The sequence below is a fragment of the Nicotiana sylvestris genome, chromosome 4 (genome assembly GCF_000393655.2).
Source record: "Nicotiana sylvestris chromosome 4, ASM39365v2, whole genome shotgun sequence".
Lineage (NCBI taxonomy): Eukaryota > Viridiplantae > Streptophyta > Magnoliopsida > Solanales > Solanaceae > Nicotiana > Nicotiana sylvestris.
In genome coordinates this window covers 180,346,257-180,365,820 of record NC_091060.1, presented here as the reverse complement: position 1 = coordinate 180,365,820, position 19,564 = coordinate 180,346,257, and the positions used below count along the sequence as shown (strand labels likewise).

The window sequence follows — 19,564 nt, the reverse complement described above, 5'->3', positions numbered from 1 at the left end:
TAATAATTCAATAACTTACTACTAAAGTTATACTAATGTGAGCCGAATTACACTAGAAAAACATAAAGTGAAGTGAAGTGCTCCATAGATATGAAAAACAGTTATCTAAGCTAATTCATTTTACTGTCTAACCAAGAAGCTTCGGCAGCCCACGGGTGACAACCTACAAGGCTACAACTACGAAGTAATTCAATTGCTCAACATGTAGCTGAATCAACTAAATTCTGAAATTGAACTCTCGTTCTCACTGTTCACCTCGCAACAAAAATTTGACCCAATATTGACTACAAGAACCATTACATTGGTTTAATGGATCAAAGTTGTTTGCACTGTAATTATATCTCATCAATTACTTCCAGAAGATCATCAACTTCCTGTCTCAAGGCTGTGATCTTTTGCTGGATTGGTGCAATACGGTTCTCAATGTCCCTCCCACCAGACTTCTTTTCATAACTATCTGTAACTGTGGTGTGTTTCACTATAAGCTTCTCTTGCAGCTCTTTCTCCTTTGCAACCAGCTCCTCGACCTTCATAAAACAGCCGGAGAGTTTTAGTACCAGCGAATTAAACACCACAAAGTTGTCATTGCACAATGAAATAACATAAACTTGAAGTTCTCAGTGATAATAATTCTCACTTTAGCCATTACGAAATAACCATCGGCAAGAACAGAATAGATAGACACGAACCTTGGAATATGACGAAACAGCCAGTGGAGAAGACTGCAAAAATGAGAGTAAAGGCTTCATATCCTTTGAAAGCTCCTTTAACATATTATCAGCTGATTTACGAGCAGCTTTGCATGCTTGCACATCACCGGTCCTTGATAGATCTCGCAATGATGCTTCAAGTTTATCGTGAATACCCAAACAATGGTTCATTATGCTCTGGATCTGCTGAAGAGCACTCTGTACCTGAAAATACCGAAGAAAAATTATAAGTTACTTCCTGTACTATTGACAAGAAAAGTAGTTATACTAACTAGCTTACCTCATCCCACTGCAGTTTTGCAAGATAAGAAGGAGAGGACTTCGAGATTGTCAAGTCTGCATGCATATATACGATACATGCAACGAATAAGAAGAAAAATCCAGAAATTAACATCATTGGTTCCCTGAGCAGTGACAGATTGCTGAACCTGTAATAGACCTGTTATCATAGCTTCATCTGTCAGTACCTACATAAAATGTACCAAGAAAATACTAGGAAGGAGGGGAAAAATGTTTGCCAGATCAGGACACAAACTTTCCCGCATGGCAAGTAAACTACAAACCTATACAAGGGATGTCATTAAAACCTCAGAATGGTGAGAAAAGCATTACTTATAATTGTTTCCAATCCCTTATGAAAATCACCACACAAAAAAAAGGAAAAGAAAGAAGTTATGGTGACAACAACAAGATCCCAAGCACATTGAGCTGGCCAATCCTTGTTCTTATCTGATTTCTGAAGACTTCTTTCAGCCATGAAAAAACCTGAGCAGAGACCTGAACTTTCCATCATTAAGGTAAAATAACCAAGAAGAGATCTTGATGTCATGATGATTGGTTTAACTAAGCAGTACTGGGTTATTCTTATTGATCCAAATGGCAGAGGAATCTTAAACAACCCATAATAAACAATTAGCCCAACCTTTTAAATAAGAGTGAAAGATGTAAGTCTAATTTACAAATTTTGTTTAACTTATACCGGTATACTCCAACATGTTACATCATTGTGAGTAGCAATATGCCTATCAAACTGATAGGTTACATATCATAGTTGATATTAGGGAAAAGATGCAGTAGGGTCTTAGCTTATGCTCTGAATTTAATGAGATAAGTTGCAATATGAGTCTTACAATTTGGGTTTGTCACCAAACCATAGCTTTAAGTGGTTCTTATTACAATATTCCATTGTTTTTTCTTCTGAAGAATGAAAATTATTTGTACTAATTAACTTGATCCAACACAAATATGCCTTGGTTAGCATGTGAAAAAGCCATATACAAAGCAAACATATCTTGGAAGGCTTGTTTTGACTGGATATGACACATAATTACAAGCCTGCCATCTGATATGCTATAACTCCATTCATAGAGATATCACACCCATTTCTGTAGCCATTGTAATTAGTTTTTTGTTCTGCAATAGACCAGCAGTCGAGATTTCCCTGGGGATCTTACTGTCAGTAAAATCACACTGTAATTTTCTTTCTAGTCTTTTCTACTTCTTCTTTCCCTTTATTGTTTTTTTTTTTTGTGTGTGGGGGGGGGGGGAAGGTGGGTCATTCTTCTTTAGTACTAAGCTCTTTGCTCTCTCATTCAACCAAAGAGTTGAATCTTAAATACAAAAGGCTTGTTTGGATGATCGAGCTCAGGCTCAGCTCAACTGCCATCACTTAACCTACCTTTCAGATTGAACCAAGCCCAATCCTTATTTATTAGGCTCGATCAAACTGAACTATTCTTGCTATTGTTTATTTATTGCATCCTTTTCAGTGTTCTTGAGCCGAGGGTCAGATAGACCTCTCTACATTCATAAGGTAGAGGTAAGGTCTGCGTACATATTACCCTCCCCAGACTCCACTTGTGGTATTTCACTGGGTTTGTTGTTGTTGTTGATCAAACTGAACTATTCTACGCCAGTTAACTCATGCCCAAAATGGGCTTTGCTTTGCTTGGCCTGTATGAGATGCTTCTCACATACAGTTCTTTCAATAGTATTGTAGATGCACTTGTATACCTGGAAATATTGGTTATGCTCAGGCACAGCATTGGTTTTTTCCAAAGCAACTACTGGTCTGCCAATCATATCCAAATGGGAAAATTTCGTCTGCAAATAAAGCATAAAATGTATAAGTTAGAGGAATAAAGGTTATGATACAAAAGGAACTTCAGAGGGGATAACTAATATTTAGTCATACCTCTCTTGACTCTTTGACAGAAAAAGGAACCGAGACAGAAATATCTTTTGAACCTTCTGGAAGAATAACCTGTTCTCCACAAACCAATACCATAGTTATCTTGAATTTCAAGAAAAGAAAATCAAGGCATTTACATGCAATTAGCAGACACCCGACATACACAATGACCCAACAGTCAGCAGTTAGTTAAGATATCTAACTTCGTGGATCTTTTTTATAAGTATCTAGTTCTACAGATTACTTCCAGCTTAAAATGAAATCTAAATGAATTATTTAGTGTGGTTATCCTAGAATAAAGATAGAAAATTTTTCACCCCCTCCCCCCTACCAAAGGAATTACAAAATAAATAAATAAATGTAGTAGAACACTATTGGTCAAGCAATCAATTAAGAGACCTGTCAGTTCTACTAGGCTGATGTGCTCCCTGCTTACTCACTGGCCATGATCTTCTTTTTTCTTTTGTGGTTCCTATCTTTTCTTCTGAAAAAGGCTAGTTGCTCATTATAACAAAGACTAGAATTGGTAGCCTTGCCAAATCGATAAGCCCATACTTCATGTGTCTCAAAACACTGCATGCATGCTTCTTTTTTTATTTCTAATAGATAAGAACACCGCATGTATGCTTCTTAGCCTTAGATGTTCTCGGTGGCATATAAAACAAACTATAGCATACCAAGAGCAGAAAACCAGTTCTCTCTAGCAAAAGATTTAGAAAATTAACCTTCCAACCAGTAAATGATCAAGCACAAGTGCACACCTGCCCAAAATTTTCTTTCTCCTTTTTCTCAAATTTTTGGTCCCAAAAGCATTCAGTTGCCGACCTAAAATAATAGGTAAAGGTGTTTCTCCAGCAGCTTAAACTTATATGACGTGGTTCTTATAATCAGCACAGCATCATAGCCAGGCAAAGATTCTGGGTTCGTGCCTCAATGCCACCCATTAACAAAAAATATTTCCATTTGCTTGGCCATAGGGGAAAAAACTTGCTCGTAAAGGGAATGTCACAAACCTAAAAAAAAAAAACTAAAAATTTCACCTCTACATGGCTTAAGCTGAGATGAGGTGATTCACACAACTTAACACATACTTTTCCACCACTCAAAGAATCCCATACAATCACACTATAGCATAAGCCCGTTGCAAGAAATATCATAATCTTCTAAAGAATTCATGTTTTAGATTCTTGTGATAACACTGAATCACACCATGAAAGATACGAAACTAAAGCCTTTATTCAGATCTTATAAAAATTACCTTCACAACGAGGTTGTCAACTACCACCTCATCCATTGGGCAACCGAAAGATATATTTAGGAAACGTTTTCCCTCTGCACGGAACAAATAGTCCTTAAGGGGAAGCCCATAGCCGATGGTAAAAGAAGTTCTCCAGCCACCAAACATTGGATACCTAGGTTCAATTTCTAGTAATGTCTGCAAACAGAGAGCATAGTATTAAAGCTAGAAACTAGCTACATGAGATCTTCAGAAAGCATGTCATGTTCTAACCTTTGACGAGTCACCCCATATATTAGATGTTGATATGTTGCCAATTTCATCTCTGTAGTAAATGGAATGGGCTCTTGGAGGCAATTTGGCAACAAGATGTCTAAATGATGATGCACCTCTGAGATGTGGCCGGGCCTGGTACTCTAGCCTGTGATGTTAAAAGTGGAAGATTAAGGCTTCCAGGTCTCAATAATTCTTAAGCTTAATCAGGAAATATGATAGTACCTTGAGAACTCCCCAATGCTTGTTGCACCAGCATTGACAAGGTTGTAATGCTCTGTGATCTGAACATTTCCCCAATGAGAAATTTCTATCTCTCGCACCAACTCCTGGGCAACTGCGAAGGGCTTATTGCTCACAAAGTGTACTGCTATTGGTGAGTATGAGAAAGGAGGAAGATTCTCATAAGGTCCATATTTAATTTCTGAACCTGAAAATTTGGTGTTCTCTAACTTTGTATATGATTCAACTTTGGGCTCCGGTAATTTAACACTGAGAGATTGGACATTCACTGCATAAGGAGAAAGGTAGTAGGCACTCTCCTGGAACACAAGAAGCTGGATATCAGCTTGAGTAATTTTCTCAGGAAATGGCCGTAGTGCATGCGTAAATGCAGTCCTGACTTCCAAAGTCAAGCTCTGCCCCTTGCCTAGCTCCTTCAGTAGGGTGACAGAATACCAAGTCAATGACGGAGGCAAGCCTTCAGGGTTAACAACTTTAATAGGTAGACTACTGGAAGAAGTTTTAGTTTTCCCTTTCCCTTCACTGGTTGTTGCCACTAAAAATGCTAAATCTTTTGCCTGGTGATCAGGGAATGGTAACAAAACCTCCGAAATTTGATCGTTACCAGGATTCTCTAGCTGAACAAACAAATAAGAAATAAGACAAGCATCACTATAGACCATCAGATATTGAAAATTCCCAAATATATAACACCCTTAAATCTATTAATTAGGGTTTGAAGTATTTAACATTTTTAACAAACTTATCCCAGAACCTGAAAAGGCCCAAGCAATAACCACTAACCTTCAAAGTTGCAGTTATGCGTACTACTTGAGAAGTCAGGTCAACCTGCAATTCAAGATACATGAAGCCAGAAGTGAGCATTATTGAATAAATAATTTTAGTTCAGATCCAAGAGCTTAATTAAAGCTCAGGTTTTCTCTTTAAAATGGCATCAAGATATGAAATGATAGGTAAAACCAAGTGATGACCTCGACAATCAAAGATAATATCATTCCAAGCTGCATTTGACCATTACATTTTAAGAAGATAATTACACAAAAAAGCTGGGTATAAGATTATCATTACTCATATATAACCGGACATTCTATGCCACATTTTTGCACTGAGCTTGAGAACAAATAAAAATCAAACAAAAAGAAACAGGGGTCAAATGATAGTAAGTTTGCCAATCCCCAAAAAAACTCTTTTTTGAATCTTTCAGCTCCCTTGATACCAATGTAACTTAAGCAAAAGTATATAGCAAGGACAACAACTACTAAGCCTTGATTCTAAACAACATTGAGGTTAGCTATATGAATCCTCTGCAACCATTTCGCCTTTTTATTGCCTAGTTCATTCCAATACTACTTTGCAAACAAAATTAGTTAGCAAATTATAAAATTTTCCTAGAAAATTAAATCCGATAACTGGATCTTACTCCTAAACCCTAATTAACCTTAACAAAAGCACAGTAATAGATCAACAATTCAACATTAACATGAAGGAAGAAAAGTAGATTGAACAACAATCAGAGACGTACCTTTCGATCAAGTTTGGAGATGAGTAGATCGGAAAGTACAGGCGACCATTGGGCGAATAACACGAAAAATGAAAACAATAAATAGAGACGAAACGTCGTCGTCGTCGTCATTTTCGGATCCTTTTATGCTAATTTGGCTGATGCCCCAAACACTATCAGATCGGAGAAGTGTCAGTCGGAGAAGGAGACCATCGCCGGAGTTGAGCTCTCTACTGACTGAGAGTCTGAGACTGATCTTTCAATGTGAAATTATACAGAGTCCCCGACCTAAGGGTTAATTTTTCTTCTTTTTTTTTTTAATGCAGGGAAAATATATAGCACCTTGCTTAATTTTAAAATTCTGCAATTTCAAAAAGAAAAAAGAAAATATTTTGCAGCACCTCGGATTAAATATATGCGAGATACGGTAAAAATTGCACGGCGCTCTACTTGGTCGGCCACATGTAATCGTTTTTTATTTTTTTAACTTGTACCCGATTTGTAAACAACTTAGGGCCTTTTTCTCCTCTTTCTTCTTTTAGTGGCGTGATGTTATGGCTCTTTATTTTTTTACTATTGCTTAAAATTTCTTATTCTTCTTTTTTTTTTAATTGCAAAATGGGCTCGTTAGATTTATTGTTGTTTCGACGAATTGATGATTGAAGTTTGTTATTGATGATATTTGGAAGTTATGTTTCAAATTTGAGCTCATTTGGAGTAGATTTAGGTATTAAATCGTATATTGGATTGTTATAATTCGAAGAACAAATTTCTGTTTCTGAGCAATTTGTACTTCAGGCATATTCGACCTTACGCGCATGAAAACGTTTGCACTTCAGACCTTTTGGCCTTAAGTGCATCTGAATGGTGGTTTTTCACTTCAGGCATATTGGCTTTAAGTGTAGGGAAACGTTTGTTTCACTTTAGATCTTTTGGCCTTAAATGAATCTGAAGTGCAATTTTTCACTTCAGACTTATTGACCTTAAGTGCATGAAACAATTGGTTACAGTCCAGGCCTATTTGGTCTTAAGTGCATCTGAGTGTAATTTTTCATTTCAGACTTATTGACCTTAAGTGTAGGAAAACGTTTGTTGCTCTATAGTCTTTTTGGCCTTAAGTGCATCTGAAGTGTAATTTTTCACTTCAAATGTATTGACATTAAGTGCATGAAACCATTGGTTGTACTTCAGACTTATTTGATCTTAAATGCATCTAAAGTGCAACTTTTTCTCTTCAGATTAAATTTTTTTAACTTCAAACCTGATAAGTTTGAAGTTGATTGTACAGTGGGTAAGCTTATAATTTTTATTTGTAAAGCGGGTAGGCTTGTAATTTATTTGCAAAGTGGATATAAGTTCGATTGTGACCCTAAAATCAGGTATAAATGCAAAAGTACCAAAAAAATCTGCACTTTCAAATACAAAAAATGAAAACATAAAAGATGTCTATCATCCATGTAACTTTTAAAATCAGCTGTAAATTTCTCTTCTCGTCTAAATAAGAAGTTAAATATAGCCTAGTCTATGAATAAATTTTATTTGATGCAAATGATCCATATAATCAATTCCAATTAATTTTAAATTAGGGTATAATCAATTAAAAGGTAATTCCTTGACAAAATATTATTATCATGATGCAAGTATCATTGGCTAATTTCATGGTCACATAGAGACAATTATACTTTTCTCCAAAATTCCTCCAGTTGAAGAAAGAAAAATTTTCTATCAAAAAATGAGAATAAGGAAAAAGAGAATCCCCTAAAAGATTTCCCTTGAAAATAAAAAATGATTTTTTTTGAAAAAATTGTGATCCAACCTAGTATTTTCATAATAATTTATTGATTTATAAATGATAATTTGTAAATATATAGAGATATCTTCTATTTTTTAACTTTAAACTCCTATGATATTTTATTTATTTATCACAATCGTATGCTTGTAATTCTCATCTTTCAAGGAATAAGGCTTTAAGTCCCTCCTACATTGTACAGTTTGTTTTAATTTTAATAAAATCTTATGCCTGTAGCGGTTTTGTCTTTTTTTATTTTATATTCCGTATGAAAATTGACCTTTTTAAGGAGAAAAAACGGAGGAAGAAAAACATTTGTATTTCTCTTAAGTTTCTTGGTATAGCAACAAATAATAGAAAAGAGAAGAAATATTATTTGCCACTTCTTACTTTTGAGAGAATAGATAAATAAATAAATAAATCCCTTATTCTTATTTCCACTCTCCCGACAGCCCATGATTTCTCTTGATCAAGTTAGACTAAGGTCTCTCTATAGGGATGGCAATGGGACGGGGCGGGTGCGGGACGGGGCGAGTTTTCTTTGATGCGAGGCGGGGTGGGTTTGTTTTTATGCGAGTGCGGGGCGGGGCGGGTTGACTGCCTTTTTGTAAAAATTTCAAACGGAGTGGTGCGGTTTTTGGGTTGAAACCATTAAAGCAATCTGCTCTCTTTTTTGCTCTTATTAATATATTAAAAATTAAAATGCTTCACCCAATTTTGTTTGTCTATTTCTAATAAACTGTTTTCTTTGTTTGTATTTTTTGTGTTATTTTGTGGGATTATCAACTCATTTTCTATAAGACCCAATTACACTAATTCAGTGTATGACAATTTTTTCTCGAGATGGTGACAATTTAATTGATAAATTCTTAGCCTAACTAAGTCGTTGATTTGTTTTTCTTTTATACTAGTATTGGTATATATTTAGCAACTACAGAATATTAGTAAATGCAGAACAACGAATATGAGGCTCAAAATATATTTTGCAATCACGCTTCATTTATATTAGCATATTAGTAAGGGCACTAATAACCTCTCCACTTTACAGAATAACAAATTATTTTACTTATTTGTCTTAGTTAAATAAGAAAATGAAAGAAAAAAGAAAAATAAAACTTATGCGGGGTAGGGCGGGGCGGGTTGAAAGTTTTGCGGGTTTAGTCCAAACTCGCCCCGCACCCGCCCTGCCCCATCCCGCCCCACTGCCATCCCTACTCTCTATATTGTACTAACAATAACAGGGGAAGTTGTAAAATATATATACAAATGAAGAAGCACGATAAAAGGGGAAACAAGTTACTTTTACATACAAACATGAAACATTGAACACTGAACATGAAGAAAAGCAAGAATCATGGGACAATATTTGAGCTTCTACATTCAAAAGCTAAAAGAATCACTTGCTAAGTATAACTTAACAAAATGTTGACGAGAGGAACTGGCACAGTTGGCGAGGCGTCTGCGTCTCCACCTCCAACCAATAGGTCGGGGTTCAAAGTCACATGAAGAGTAAGCGGGAACTGCTATAGATTTCTTATGAGAAAAGCAAAACTTTTACAATAATGAAGAAGAGGAAAGGCAAAACATATTATACAGTCGAGGCACCTATCGCTTCCCTTCTGGTGATTTAACTTCCAATAGTTCAATATTCAGGTCGAATGTAGCACCTGGCTGCACCATGTAAGTTGAATGTTCATTAAGTTTCGGAAACAAGAGAGTTAAAGATAATCGATAAACACCAATAAAATCAAATAAAATATTGTGTATATTCAGCCAAGAACTCCTAGTGGAAGTGTTTCTAATCTGTAAATAGATTTTTCTTCCCCTATTTGGTGAGCGGAGCTATTAATGAACAAAAGTTTACGCTGACTTTGGCTATAAGGGCACAAGAGAGACAAGTAATCTCTAACAACTATATACTACTCCCTCCGGTTCACAATAAGTGACCAATTTGCTTTTAGCACGCCCATTAAGAAATATTCAATTCTATACAAAAATACCTACTATGACTAAACTACCCCTAATTAAACATTTAATGTGAGGAGTAAGAAAACTTTTTAGGGATATGTACATAGGGGTTATTTTGTAAAAACAAATTGAATTCTTTCTTGATTACATAACTGGGCACTTATTTTGAACCAAAATGAAAAAGCAAATTGGTCACTTATTGTGAACCGGAGGGAGTATAACTGGTCGTGTCAAGAACTTTGGTTGTAGATTCTACACTGAACAGGCAAGCAAAATTTGTTGTTAGGCCTTGGAATGAATACCAGGATTCTGATGGCATTTGAGCAGAAGCTACTCTGTCAAGATAAACTCACTTCTAACGGAATGGCATTTAACAAATACAGTGAACTTATCAAGCTTGGTCGCCTGAGATTTCTCTGAATAGAATCGAACCACAATAATAGCTTTGCTAACTAACATAACAAAGAAGTAAAAAAGAGGTGTGGTTCATACCGGAATCTCATTCATCCCCCTTGAGCCATACCCAGCTTCTGGAGGAACGATCACAGTCCTCTGTGCAAAAGAGACCATAAGACAAGCGCAAGTAATGAGGTAGCTGTTAGTTATGTTACAACTTTGTTTAACTTTCTTTTTCAGAAATCAGAGTTTGCACAATTTCTAGACAGAAACAATTAGAATTAAAATACGTGTTAAGGCAAAAATGAAACATCATCACACCTTTCCTCCAACTTTCATCCCTTCAGTTATTGTATACATTGCTTTTGGAGGTTTTGGAGCTGCTTGAGCAGAAAATAAACCATTTGGATTGTCCACAAAATCACGTTTCCGCTCTTTCCCTGGAGGAGCTCCAACCTGGAACTCATAAGGCTACTTCAAAGAGTAGAAAAACACATGTATCAGTGACGAGTGTAAACCAAGGGCATCAATACAAGTCCATTAGTAAGATATTCCTGGTCATAAGTCATCACAACATACCTGTGAAATTATACGATTTCCAGCCAACAATTTGGATTCTCGACTTGAAACTGCAGTAATATTACGATATAGACATTCAAAATGTACCTGCGGACGTGGGGAGGGAAGCCAGAAATAGGTCAATTTCAATTGAAAGTCAACGCGTGTGCAAATTACAAGAACGACAACCAAACCTGTACAGTGGAGCCCTTTTCAGCTACAGGACCTTTTCCTTCAAGAATATCATAGTATTTCAATCCATCAGCTGCTTTAAAAGCAATCATTAATAAAGATAATAATCGTGGACTCATATCCATGATATTGTCAGGCTCTTTTATTAAGAATTGGATTATTACGTATATTGACTACAACATTATTTTGATTTGATTTATATATTTTGCTAGTCCCTGAAAAGATTGGTCCAAAACTCAACAGCAATGTCAAAAGGGGTGAGAGTTTCGGAAACTAACATGGCAACAAAGCATTGGATGAGGTACAGAAATAATATTACAACAATATACCCAGTATCTCACAGTGTGGCTGTGGGGAGGATAATGTGTATGCAAACTTTAGGCCTACCTTGTGAAGGTAGAGAGGCTGTTTCCATAGACCCTCGGCTCAAATTACATGTTTGCCAAAGTATCAAGCAGTACTTGTGGTTAGGGGTGGCAAAATGGTTAAAAGAAAACAATTAACCACCCATATTATCCACTAAAAAATGGGTTGGATAATGAACTTTTAAAAAATGGGTCAAATATGAATAGGAACCATCCGACCCGCCCCGCCCCGCCTGTTTGCCACTCCTACTTGTGGTCAAAATTCAAAAATTCTACCTTGAACTGTTGTGGAGTTAAATTAAGTGTTTATTGTTAAGTAAATAAATCATATAGCCAGCACTAATTAGAAGCTCATCAGTACAAAAAAGGAAGAGAGCACAAAATGATTAGCCACTTCAAGTTTCATCTTAAATCTCTTTTTCCCAGTATAATTCCACCTTTATCAGAACCTACAGTGTACTGTGTACATATAAGATTTTCGTAATAGTTGCAATTTTAAGATTACCAGTTACAGAACTTAGTAAATTGCATACAATGCAAAGATAAACTCTGAGATTAAGACTCAAATAAGCTCAAAGTCATGTTTAAGAAATGCAAAATTGAGAAGAGGGACTAACAGCTAGTTTGATAATCTTCAATAGGGATGTTCTTCTTATTGCGCCGTTCTCTGGCCAAAGATGGTTGAGGAACCAAATTGAGGCTCAGGGGCAACACAGAGATAAGAATTACAGATCTTCTAGAAATTGGTAAATGTAAAAACACCTGCTTTAGCTGCTGGTCAGTCTGGGCATTGGAGGAATTTGAATGGTGATGAGAATTTTTGATAAGGCATGATCCTTGAATGCTCAGTGTTGCAGCCATGGCTAAAGGATTTCAACAAGTAAACTATTCTGATTGGCTCTATCCAAACACAGGCCGTTGAAGGAGTTAAGGGCGAGAGAGTCATTTCCATTGTAACAATATCCTAAGCCACCTCTTTCGTCTTTTTGTTTTGATAAACCAATAGAAATGGCTTCCCGACCAGTTAAATTTGTAGGGTTTTTGAAAGTCGATACACAAACTTTGAATTTTTTCATTTGAACATTTGAACTCATGATTCCCTTAACTAATAAACATATCTGAACCTTAAGCCTATACGAGTGTATTACACATACACAGACGTGTCCATCCGGTCAGCAAATGACCAATCCAAAAGTAAGACCCCACCTAACTAGTGACATGTGTAATTTTTAAATAAAAATTGTCATCTATATTTATATTTTAATAATAAAAATAAATACAATAAGAAAGAAAAAACTTAAACCCTTCCAGCTTCCTCTTCCCCGTTCCTTCCCATCATCCCCCTTCCCCGCACCTGCAACTCATTCGTCTACTTCCATGTCAGCAATCCCTTCCTAGGTTCTTCTTCGCCCTCTCCTCTCTCTCTCTCTCTCCAAATTTTTCTTATTTTTTTCTAGCTAGGTAGATTGCTGGAGAAATTTTCCTATCAGTATTGTCGCAGAATTGGCTTTATTTAAAGTTGTGACAATTAATTCGTTGTAGTGGCCAATTGGTGTGACCTCCTCAGCAGCAAAAATCGAATGGCATTGCTCTTGGGCGATTTGGACCACTGGAACGCCATTTCCGACCAACTAGAGCCCGGCCGAGAGTTGCAGGTCAATCAGAAGTGGCGATTCCTACAGTGAAGTCTCTTGATTTTTGGTGGAGGGGTAGTTCTTGGTGTGGAGAACAATCTCTACGGCTTAGAATTGCAAGATTGAATGGTTAAGAATTGAAGAATAGTCAAACCTGATGAATTGAAGTGGTTTTTTTCTAAATCTGATCCGATGAATTTTTCTATTTTTCAAAATTAATTATTTATCTTTTTTTTTTAATAAATTATTTATCACATTCACGCGCTTAATACCGGTGATTAACACGCAATTGGCCACATCAGCTATAATATTGCCACCTAAGCATAGTCAATGGTCAAAGGTGTTTATTAGTAGACATTTTTTCAAGTTCGAGTGTTCAAATGGGAAAATCCAAAATTTGTGTATCGTCTTTCAAAAGCCCTACAAGTTTAAGTGGCCAGGAAGTCATTTCGCCTAGAAAAAAAATGTACTACTAACTTATTTTTCATATTAATATTTAGGTTTGATAGATATGGTTTAGTGTAAACGTTGAGAGCGCGCACAAGTGTTTTTATATTCTCCTTAGTGCGTGTTTGGTATGAGGGATAATCGATAATTAATCCCGAGATTAAATTTGAGATGAACTTATCCCATATTTATTTGGGATAAAATCGTGGTATGGTTAGTTATCCCGAGATTATAGTATATTTTTTATTCCTATGGGAAGGTGGAATAACTAATCTTGGAATAATTAATCATGGGATAACTTATTTCTCGACCAAACGAACCTTAGTGTACTAAACTAAATGCACATTTTGGAACAGACTCTTTTCCATGTTAATTCTTGCAATTATTACTTCCAAGTCAAATTTTCTTTCTCTAATTTCATTTTTTTTTTTAATCTTATCGTAAATTACCCTATCGAATTAACACCATTTCTATTTTCTCTCCGAGTTGGGAGTGTCGTGAACGAAACAGACAGAGAGAGATATATGGAGAATCTAACTGAAGATGCTACGAGGGAAAAATTGAGAAGCTGAAAATGGACACCTAACTTTATTATCACAAAATAAACAAGTAATCCAATTCTAGTCTCGAGGTAATCGTGAAGAAAATTGATTTTGCTGGGGATCACTGGGAACAAATACAGGAAGCTGACCACCCCTTTGTGTTCTACCCTGATAGTAACTTCGCTGAGGACCAGCAGAAGATAGTGTACCACCACTTCTTCCCCCTCTGTTCACGTTCTCGTTCAGTAAAGGTCCTCCGAAAAATATAGATTGACCTGTGTATGTAAGCTCTGTTCCAGATACTTGGGAAGTAGAACCGGCACCCCTGGTATTAGCAGTAACAAATCGCCCGGCTTCTTGATCCCAAAATACTGATGACTTTGTATTCTCTGTAGTGCCCGTGTTGTTCTTCCTTGTGGCTACTCCTGATAAATTGTCGGGGGTAGGAGTTTCGTTCTCGTGGCATGCCTTTGCTGACCAAGGAGACTGATCTGCAGATGACTGATATATTGGATTGAAGTGGTCTCTATTGGAAACGTGATGCTGCAGCGCTAATGGAGAAGGGGTTAGGTTAGTGGCAAGAGGACTGCTTAAGTTACTCATGCTGTGACCACATGTTTCAATATCTTCCCTGCTGGCACGGCTGGGCGGATACGAGCTCTTGGAAGGAGACAACCTAGATGTCCCAGCTCTAGCATTATTACTGTCATAAAATCCGTGATTAGTACTTGCCGGACTGCTTCTACCACTCATGCCACTGGAAAAATGATCAGCATCGTAAGGATGATGCTTGGCGCCAACTGGACGTAGAACAGATGACGAAGCTCTAGCCTTGGCACCAGCCTTGATTGCTTCATTAGAATCTAGTTTTGCAAGCTTCCATGCACTAATTCGGACTGGACGATGGGATAGCTTTTTGTCCTTATCTACTGCGTCAGGATCAATAGTAGATGGCAATCTCCCAGGCTCAAGATGAGGAATAATTTCATCCTGCACGGGGTGTTTAAAGGAATGATATTAGCATCATAGTTCTATAATCCGACTGCTTTCCTCAAGTACAAAGCATGAACTTAGTAATCTCCATATGACAAACTTATTTTTAGCTGAAAAGCAAAACCAAGCACCAGAAAAGGGACAACTAACTGAACTAAAACTGTTGAAGAAGCAGAAACGGATGACATGTTTGGAGTTTAAAGTTAACGTAAACCATGGGTGTCTTTTTTAAGCTGGACGGCTGTTGGTCACTTGTACAAAACTAGAAGCACGAAAGAAGTATAACCTGATGGTCCATGAAGATTCTTGGAGGAGTACACCAAGCACCTTTATGTTGCAAGCTCATCCCAACAGAACTTCTCCCACTGATGGCAGTCACCGCAGAGCTGGTCGGTGATGATGGCAAACTCTGCTGATCACCTCCGTCTACAGAGGGTCCAGGCGGCTCGCTTTGAGATCTCATCGCAACAACATACTCGTATGTTGTAATGCCCTGCAGTACAACAGAACCAGAATATCTTTAATATATAAAACATGCACATATAGAAATGAAAGACCGAGAAGGAATGAGGATATGAACAGACATACCTTACGAATGAGAATAAGGTGGAAAAAGAGCAATTCACCTAAAGGCACGGTTGCAAGGAAAGATACAGCAGTACATAGGGCCTGAAACAGAAAAAAGATTAAACCCAAAGCGAACAAGAAAGGGCACAAAATATGTTATAAAGCTGCTACTATTGGAACAAGTTCCGAACAGCACTATATGCCATATATATGGTGATTCTGGCACAATGATTTGCACACTTTAAAATTTACGACCTGCTTCAAGGGCCTTGCTACATAAATGTTAAGCTATCTTACATAAATGTATGATATCTTTCCTTCAAAAGGATTGGGATACATACAGCTCCCACCAATAAATTAAGGTCTAATAAAGACAAATTAGAAAATGCAGTACACACAGAGCGTCCAGATACTGACACAACAATCAGAAAAGTTTTTTTGCTAGCAACAAGCTAGCTTACATACCACTACGATAGCAAAAGGAGGTCTAGAGAATCCTTCTCCGAGCCTTTCTGTTATCTGATTTTCTGTAGCTTTCTTGTCGACAAAGCATCTAACTAGGACTGCAATGCCCACTCCGCATTCAAAGACAAGCTGACATGCAACAGAACATACTTAATAAAGAAAAGGGGAAGGATGAAGAAATGATTATGCCTTGTCAAACTTAAAAGACCATTTAAAAATGATAGAATCTCAGTGTGACTTACCCAGACAAGGCTGGAAGCCATCAGGCACACAAACGTGATATAGTTTTTCCTTCCCACACAGTTATTCAACCACTGTAAAAAGTAGACATCCAAAATGACAATGTGATGATAATAACAGAAAATCTACATTACTGCAAGAGGGGTATATGAATTAAGCGAACACAATTAACAGCATGGGATGATATATATATATATATATATATATATATATATATATATATATATATATATGTGTGTGTGTGTGTGTGTGTGTGTGTAATTAAAAAAATCAAATATACCCTTGTCTTGATCTCCTCAGATGGAAATCAGATTCAGCATATTCCTCCAATTCAAATCATTATGTCACGTCAAAGTGAAACACAATGTGTTTCGAGCAACGGAAAATTAAAGGAGAAGACAAATCATATTCAACTCACACGGCAGTGATGATCAAATCCATCAACACATTTGTCACAACTTCTACAGTGTTTGCTAAACTTTCGAACCTACATAAGAAAAAATACCTTATTCATGTCTCTTCACTATATCCAATGAAAATCTAAACATTTGGATGTAATTGCAGGAGAAAATATACTATAGATGCAGGGTAGGTTAGAGAGAGAGAGAGAGAAAGAAGCCGATGAGAAGTGGTATACCTCAGCATTACACAATGTGCAAAACAAAGCTTCTTCATCTCCACTCTGCTGCAGCAATTGATCATCCTTCCGACAGTCTTCAATGACAAAACAACAACAGAGGACCCCTCCAAGTTTTCCACAGCAACCTGAAGCATCCCTTGCAGACGTTCCTCCATCTCGAAAACCTTCCTTGTTGGGACCCCCAGCAGCAGATATATCACCTAACGCAAGCAGTTCAAGATGTCAACAGAAGATAAATCATGGCTAAATTACAAAACAGATACCAATGATCCATCTTTCAGCCGCTCCATCCCAACAGGATGCAGCAACAAAGTCTCATACATAACACTTGATAGTTTTTTTTCCTTTTTTATCTATTGTAAAACTCTAATCTTTTTTAAGTTTATGAGTAATAGTAAAACTTGATATTTCTTATTGTATTCTCAAATATCTACAGGGTCAAATGTCAGGGTTTACTAGTTATCTTCAACTCATATCTAATAGACATTCTTCAATTACCAACCAAAAGAATAATTCAGAGTATCTTCAGGGTGTTCTAGTTCTGTTGAAGACTTAACTTTATCAAACGACGCTGAATAAGAGGATCATATTGCAACCAAAAACTAACCAGGAAACTCTATTTCATTGTGTGACTGATAGGCTGTTGACTTCTCAGCTTCAATGAGAATCCCAGGATCAGCAGGATCAATTGCTGTGCATCTGACATAGAGTGTGAACACACACAGAGCCTGAAAGCAAAAGTCAAGATGACAAAAAGTAACAAGAAATTGAAAGAGGAATAGAGCGTTTGCAACAAAAGTAGCAAGAAATTTCAACCCTGTTGTACTCACCAAGAAGGAATAAACACCAATTGCTATGTACTCAAAGATGTCTTTTCCTAGAAATGGAGCAAAAAATGCATAGAAGGCAACAGATAGCAGGAAGAAAACTGTTATAGCCACAACCTGCACAGCAACATGGAATAATCAGTAAACAAGCTTCAATTTGCACAACAACAATAGATAATATTAGTTAAACATAAAGGCTGATAAAATATGATGTCACTAATCATCAGCAAGACTGCACCTTCCATAAGAACTTGAAAGTGAAACTTGCGATTCAGAGAGTTGGGGAATAGGAAATGAGTACAGAAGAAAGAAATGAGTGCTGATCAACACAATCCCCCCCCCCCCGATAAACTACTTTAGTTTGTCAGATGGACGGCACGAAAGGATATCAGGGGGACCAACCTAAAAGGATACATATGGACAGTTGTATTAGCCAATCCAGCGAACGTGATTCAGAGCTAAAACCTCTTTAGACTAAGTTGTAAAGTTTGTCTAACAAGGAACTTGATGAAGCAGAAATGCATTATTGCAAAAGGTTGATCTCAGTCACAAAAGTTCTAACCTATCTCAGTCACAAAAGTTCTAACCTTGTTACAATGCAGGGTAATCCCCATAAATTTTGAAACTTGTCAGAAAAAAAAAATAGCTCCAATAATAAAGAGGCCAGTCAGTAAATTTTCTACCACAAACTAAAACTTGACGCCTTTGCTCCAAATACACAACAGACTCAAACCAACATAAAAACTCAGATAAAACAAACTAAAATTAAATGTAAGTCAAGTCAGATTCCTTCTCCAAAGTGAAAGATCGCATTTTTTTTAGATTGTTAGACAGTAGAAGATATCTTAGTAAATCAAAACAAAAAATTATGTAAATTCCAAATCTACAAAGAAAAAGTAACTGAGGCATCACTCAAAAAGGAAATGGCAAGAGAGTCAAAAGTGCAGTTGACTAAAGAAACAATCAGCAAATGCCAACAAACTACTCTACCACCAAATCAAAACTCCCACTTTAAACACCCAAAAAAGATCTAATAACACCAACATTATGACTTTACAAGTGATCCAAAGTACAAGAAAGAGTAAAAAGCAAGAACCTGAAACGAGTGAGCCGGTAGTTGCCACCCATGTCGCCGAGCCATAGAAAACCCGAGTTAACTCAAACCATAAACTACAATAATGACCAACACTGCAAATTGTACCACAATGTGAACTAAATTACTAGTATTGAAACTAAAAATAAATAAAAATTGTTGCTTTACTGCTGCTATGAACTTATTCTAAGATTATGATATGAAAATTTTGAAATTTAGCATCGACCCATATAATAATATTAGAAAATAAAACGACCCATTAAGATAGATTTTAAGTTCTAGGGTTTGAGGAAATTGAAGAAGATGAAAAAAATGGAAGAAGTGGCCAAGTGGGTGAGGAAAATAAGGAAAAAAGACACTGGTTATAGAAATGCATAACAAAATACTATAAACATTATGCAGCAAAGTGTAACAAAACAAAGAAGAAAGTGTTTTTTTTATTTTTATTTTCGTTTATAGAACAATCTAAATTTTTTGACTATGATACACTGCCGGCTTCTTTATTTCCTACCTTTCTTCTATTAATCTTGACAATTTTAGATTTTGATCCTCCTAATATTTAATTAGGTACATTTTATATTCCAATAATAGAAATTTACAATTTAGGTCTATCCATTTGTTATTTATCAAAGAATATACATATTAAACTAGGTAGACAAAATTGGAATAGCCATAGGAATATGTACCGGCTAA

At 36.5% G+C, this 19,564-nt stretch overlaps 3 protein-coding genes across 3 annotated transcripts; all 3 read right to left on the bottom strand.

Annotated features, from left to right (window-relative positions):
• Positions 1-63: 63 nt before the first annotated feature.
• Positions 64-6,463, bottom strand: LOC104217971 (dolichyl-diphosphooligosaccharide--protein glycosyltransferase subunit 1A). Its single transcript, XM_009768334.2, has 10 exons — positions 6,177-6,463; positions 5,438-5,482; positions 4,637-5,271; positions 4,412-4,559; positions 4,160-4,336; positions 2,905-2,973; positions 2,724-2,813; positions 991-1,149; positions 690-914; positions 64-527 (listed from the first exon to the last, which is right to left on the bottom strand). Exons 1-10 carry the CDS (start codon positions 6,285-6,287, stop codon positions 336-338), a joined length of 1,851 nt encoding a protein of 616 aa, XP_009766636.1. The 5' UTR covers positions 6,288-6,463; the 3' UTR covers positions 64-335.
• A 2,763-nt stretch (positions 6,464-9,226) lies between these two features.
• LOC104217972 (peptidyl-prolyl cis-trans isomerase FKBP18, chloroplastic) lies at positions 9,227-12,354 on the bottom strand. Its single transcript, XM_009768335.2, has 6 exons — positions 12,041-12,354; positions 11,061-11,131; positions 10,888-10,974; positions 10,630-10,779; positions 10,405-10,464; positions 9,227-9,615 (listed from the first exon to the last, which is right to left on the bottom strand). The coding sequence occupies exons 1-6, from the start codon at positions 12,282-12,284 to the stop codon at positions 9,550-9,552; spliced, it is 678 nt and encodes a 225-aa protein (XP_009766637.1). The 5' UTR covers positions 12,285-12,354; the 3' UTR covers positions 9,227-9,549.
• A 1,710-nt stretch (positions 12,355-14,064) lies between these two features.
• Positions 14,065-19,231, bottom strand: LOC104217974 (protein S-acyltransferase 21). The gene is made up of 10 exons (XM_009768336.2): positions 18,875-19,231; positions 17,782-17,895; positions 17,559-17,679; positions 16,949-17,151; positions 16,730-16,798; positions 16,314-16,385; positions 16,072-16,200; positions 15,628-15,708; positions 15,326-15,532; positions 14,065-15,036 (listed from the first exon to the last, which is right to left on the bottom strand). The coding sequence occupies exons 1-10, from the start codon at positions 18,917-18,919 to the stop codon at positions 14,125-14,127; spliced, it is 1,953 nt and encodes a 650-aa protein (XP_009766638.1). The 5' UTR covers positions 18,920-19,231; the 3' UTR covers positions 14,065-14,124.
• Between the last annotated feature and the right edge of the window lie 333 nt (positions 19,232-19,564).

Coding starts and splice junctions, on each gene's coding strand:
- LOC104217974 (XM_009768336.2), bottom strand. CDS start 18,919: ATGGCTCGGCGACATGGGTGGCAACTACCGGCTCACTCGTTTCAG. Junction 16,386..16,729: donor GATTTGATCATCACTGCCGT/GTGAGTTGAATA, acceptor TACTTTTTACAG/TGGTTGAATAACTGTGTGGG. Junction 15,709..16,071: donor CTCCTTTTGCTATCGTAGTG/GTATGTAAGCTA, acceptor TTTCTGTTTCAG/GCCCTATGTACTGCTGTATC.
- LOC104217972 (XM_009768335.2), bottom strand. CDS start 12,284: ATGGCTGCAACACTGAGCATTCAAGGATCATGCCTTATCAAAAATTCT. Junction 10,975..11,060: donor AAAAGGGCTCCACTGTACAG/GTTTGGTTGTCG, acceptor CCACGTCCGCAG/GTACATTTTGAATGTCTATA. Junction 10,780..10,887: donor GAAATCGTATAATTTCACAG/GTATGTTGTGAT, acceptor TCTTTGAAGTAG/CCTTATGAGTTCCAGGTTGG.
- LOC104217971 (XM_009768334.2), bottom strand. CDS start 6,287: ATGACGACGACGACGACGTTTCGTCTCTATTTATTGTTTTCATTTTTC. Junction 4,560..4,636: donor AGCATTGGGGAGTTCTCAAG/GTACTATCATAT, acceptor TTAACATCACAG/GCTAGAGTACCAGGCCCGGC. Junction 528..689: donor CTGTTTCGTCATATTCCAAG/GTTCGTGTCTAT, acceptor TGTTTTATGAAG/GTCGAGGAGCTGGTTGCAAA.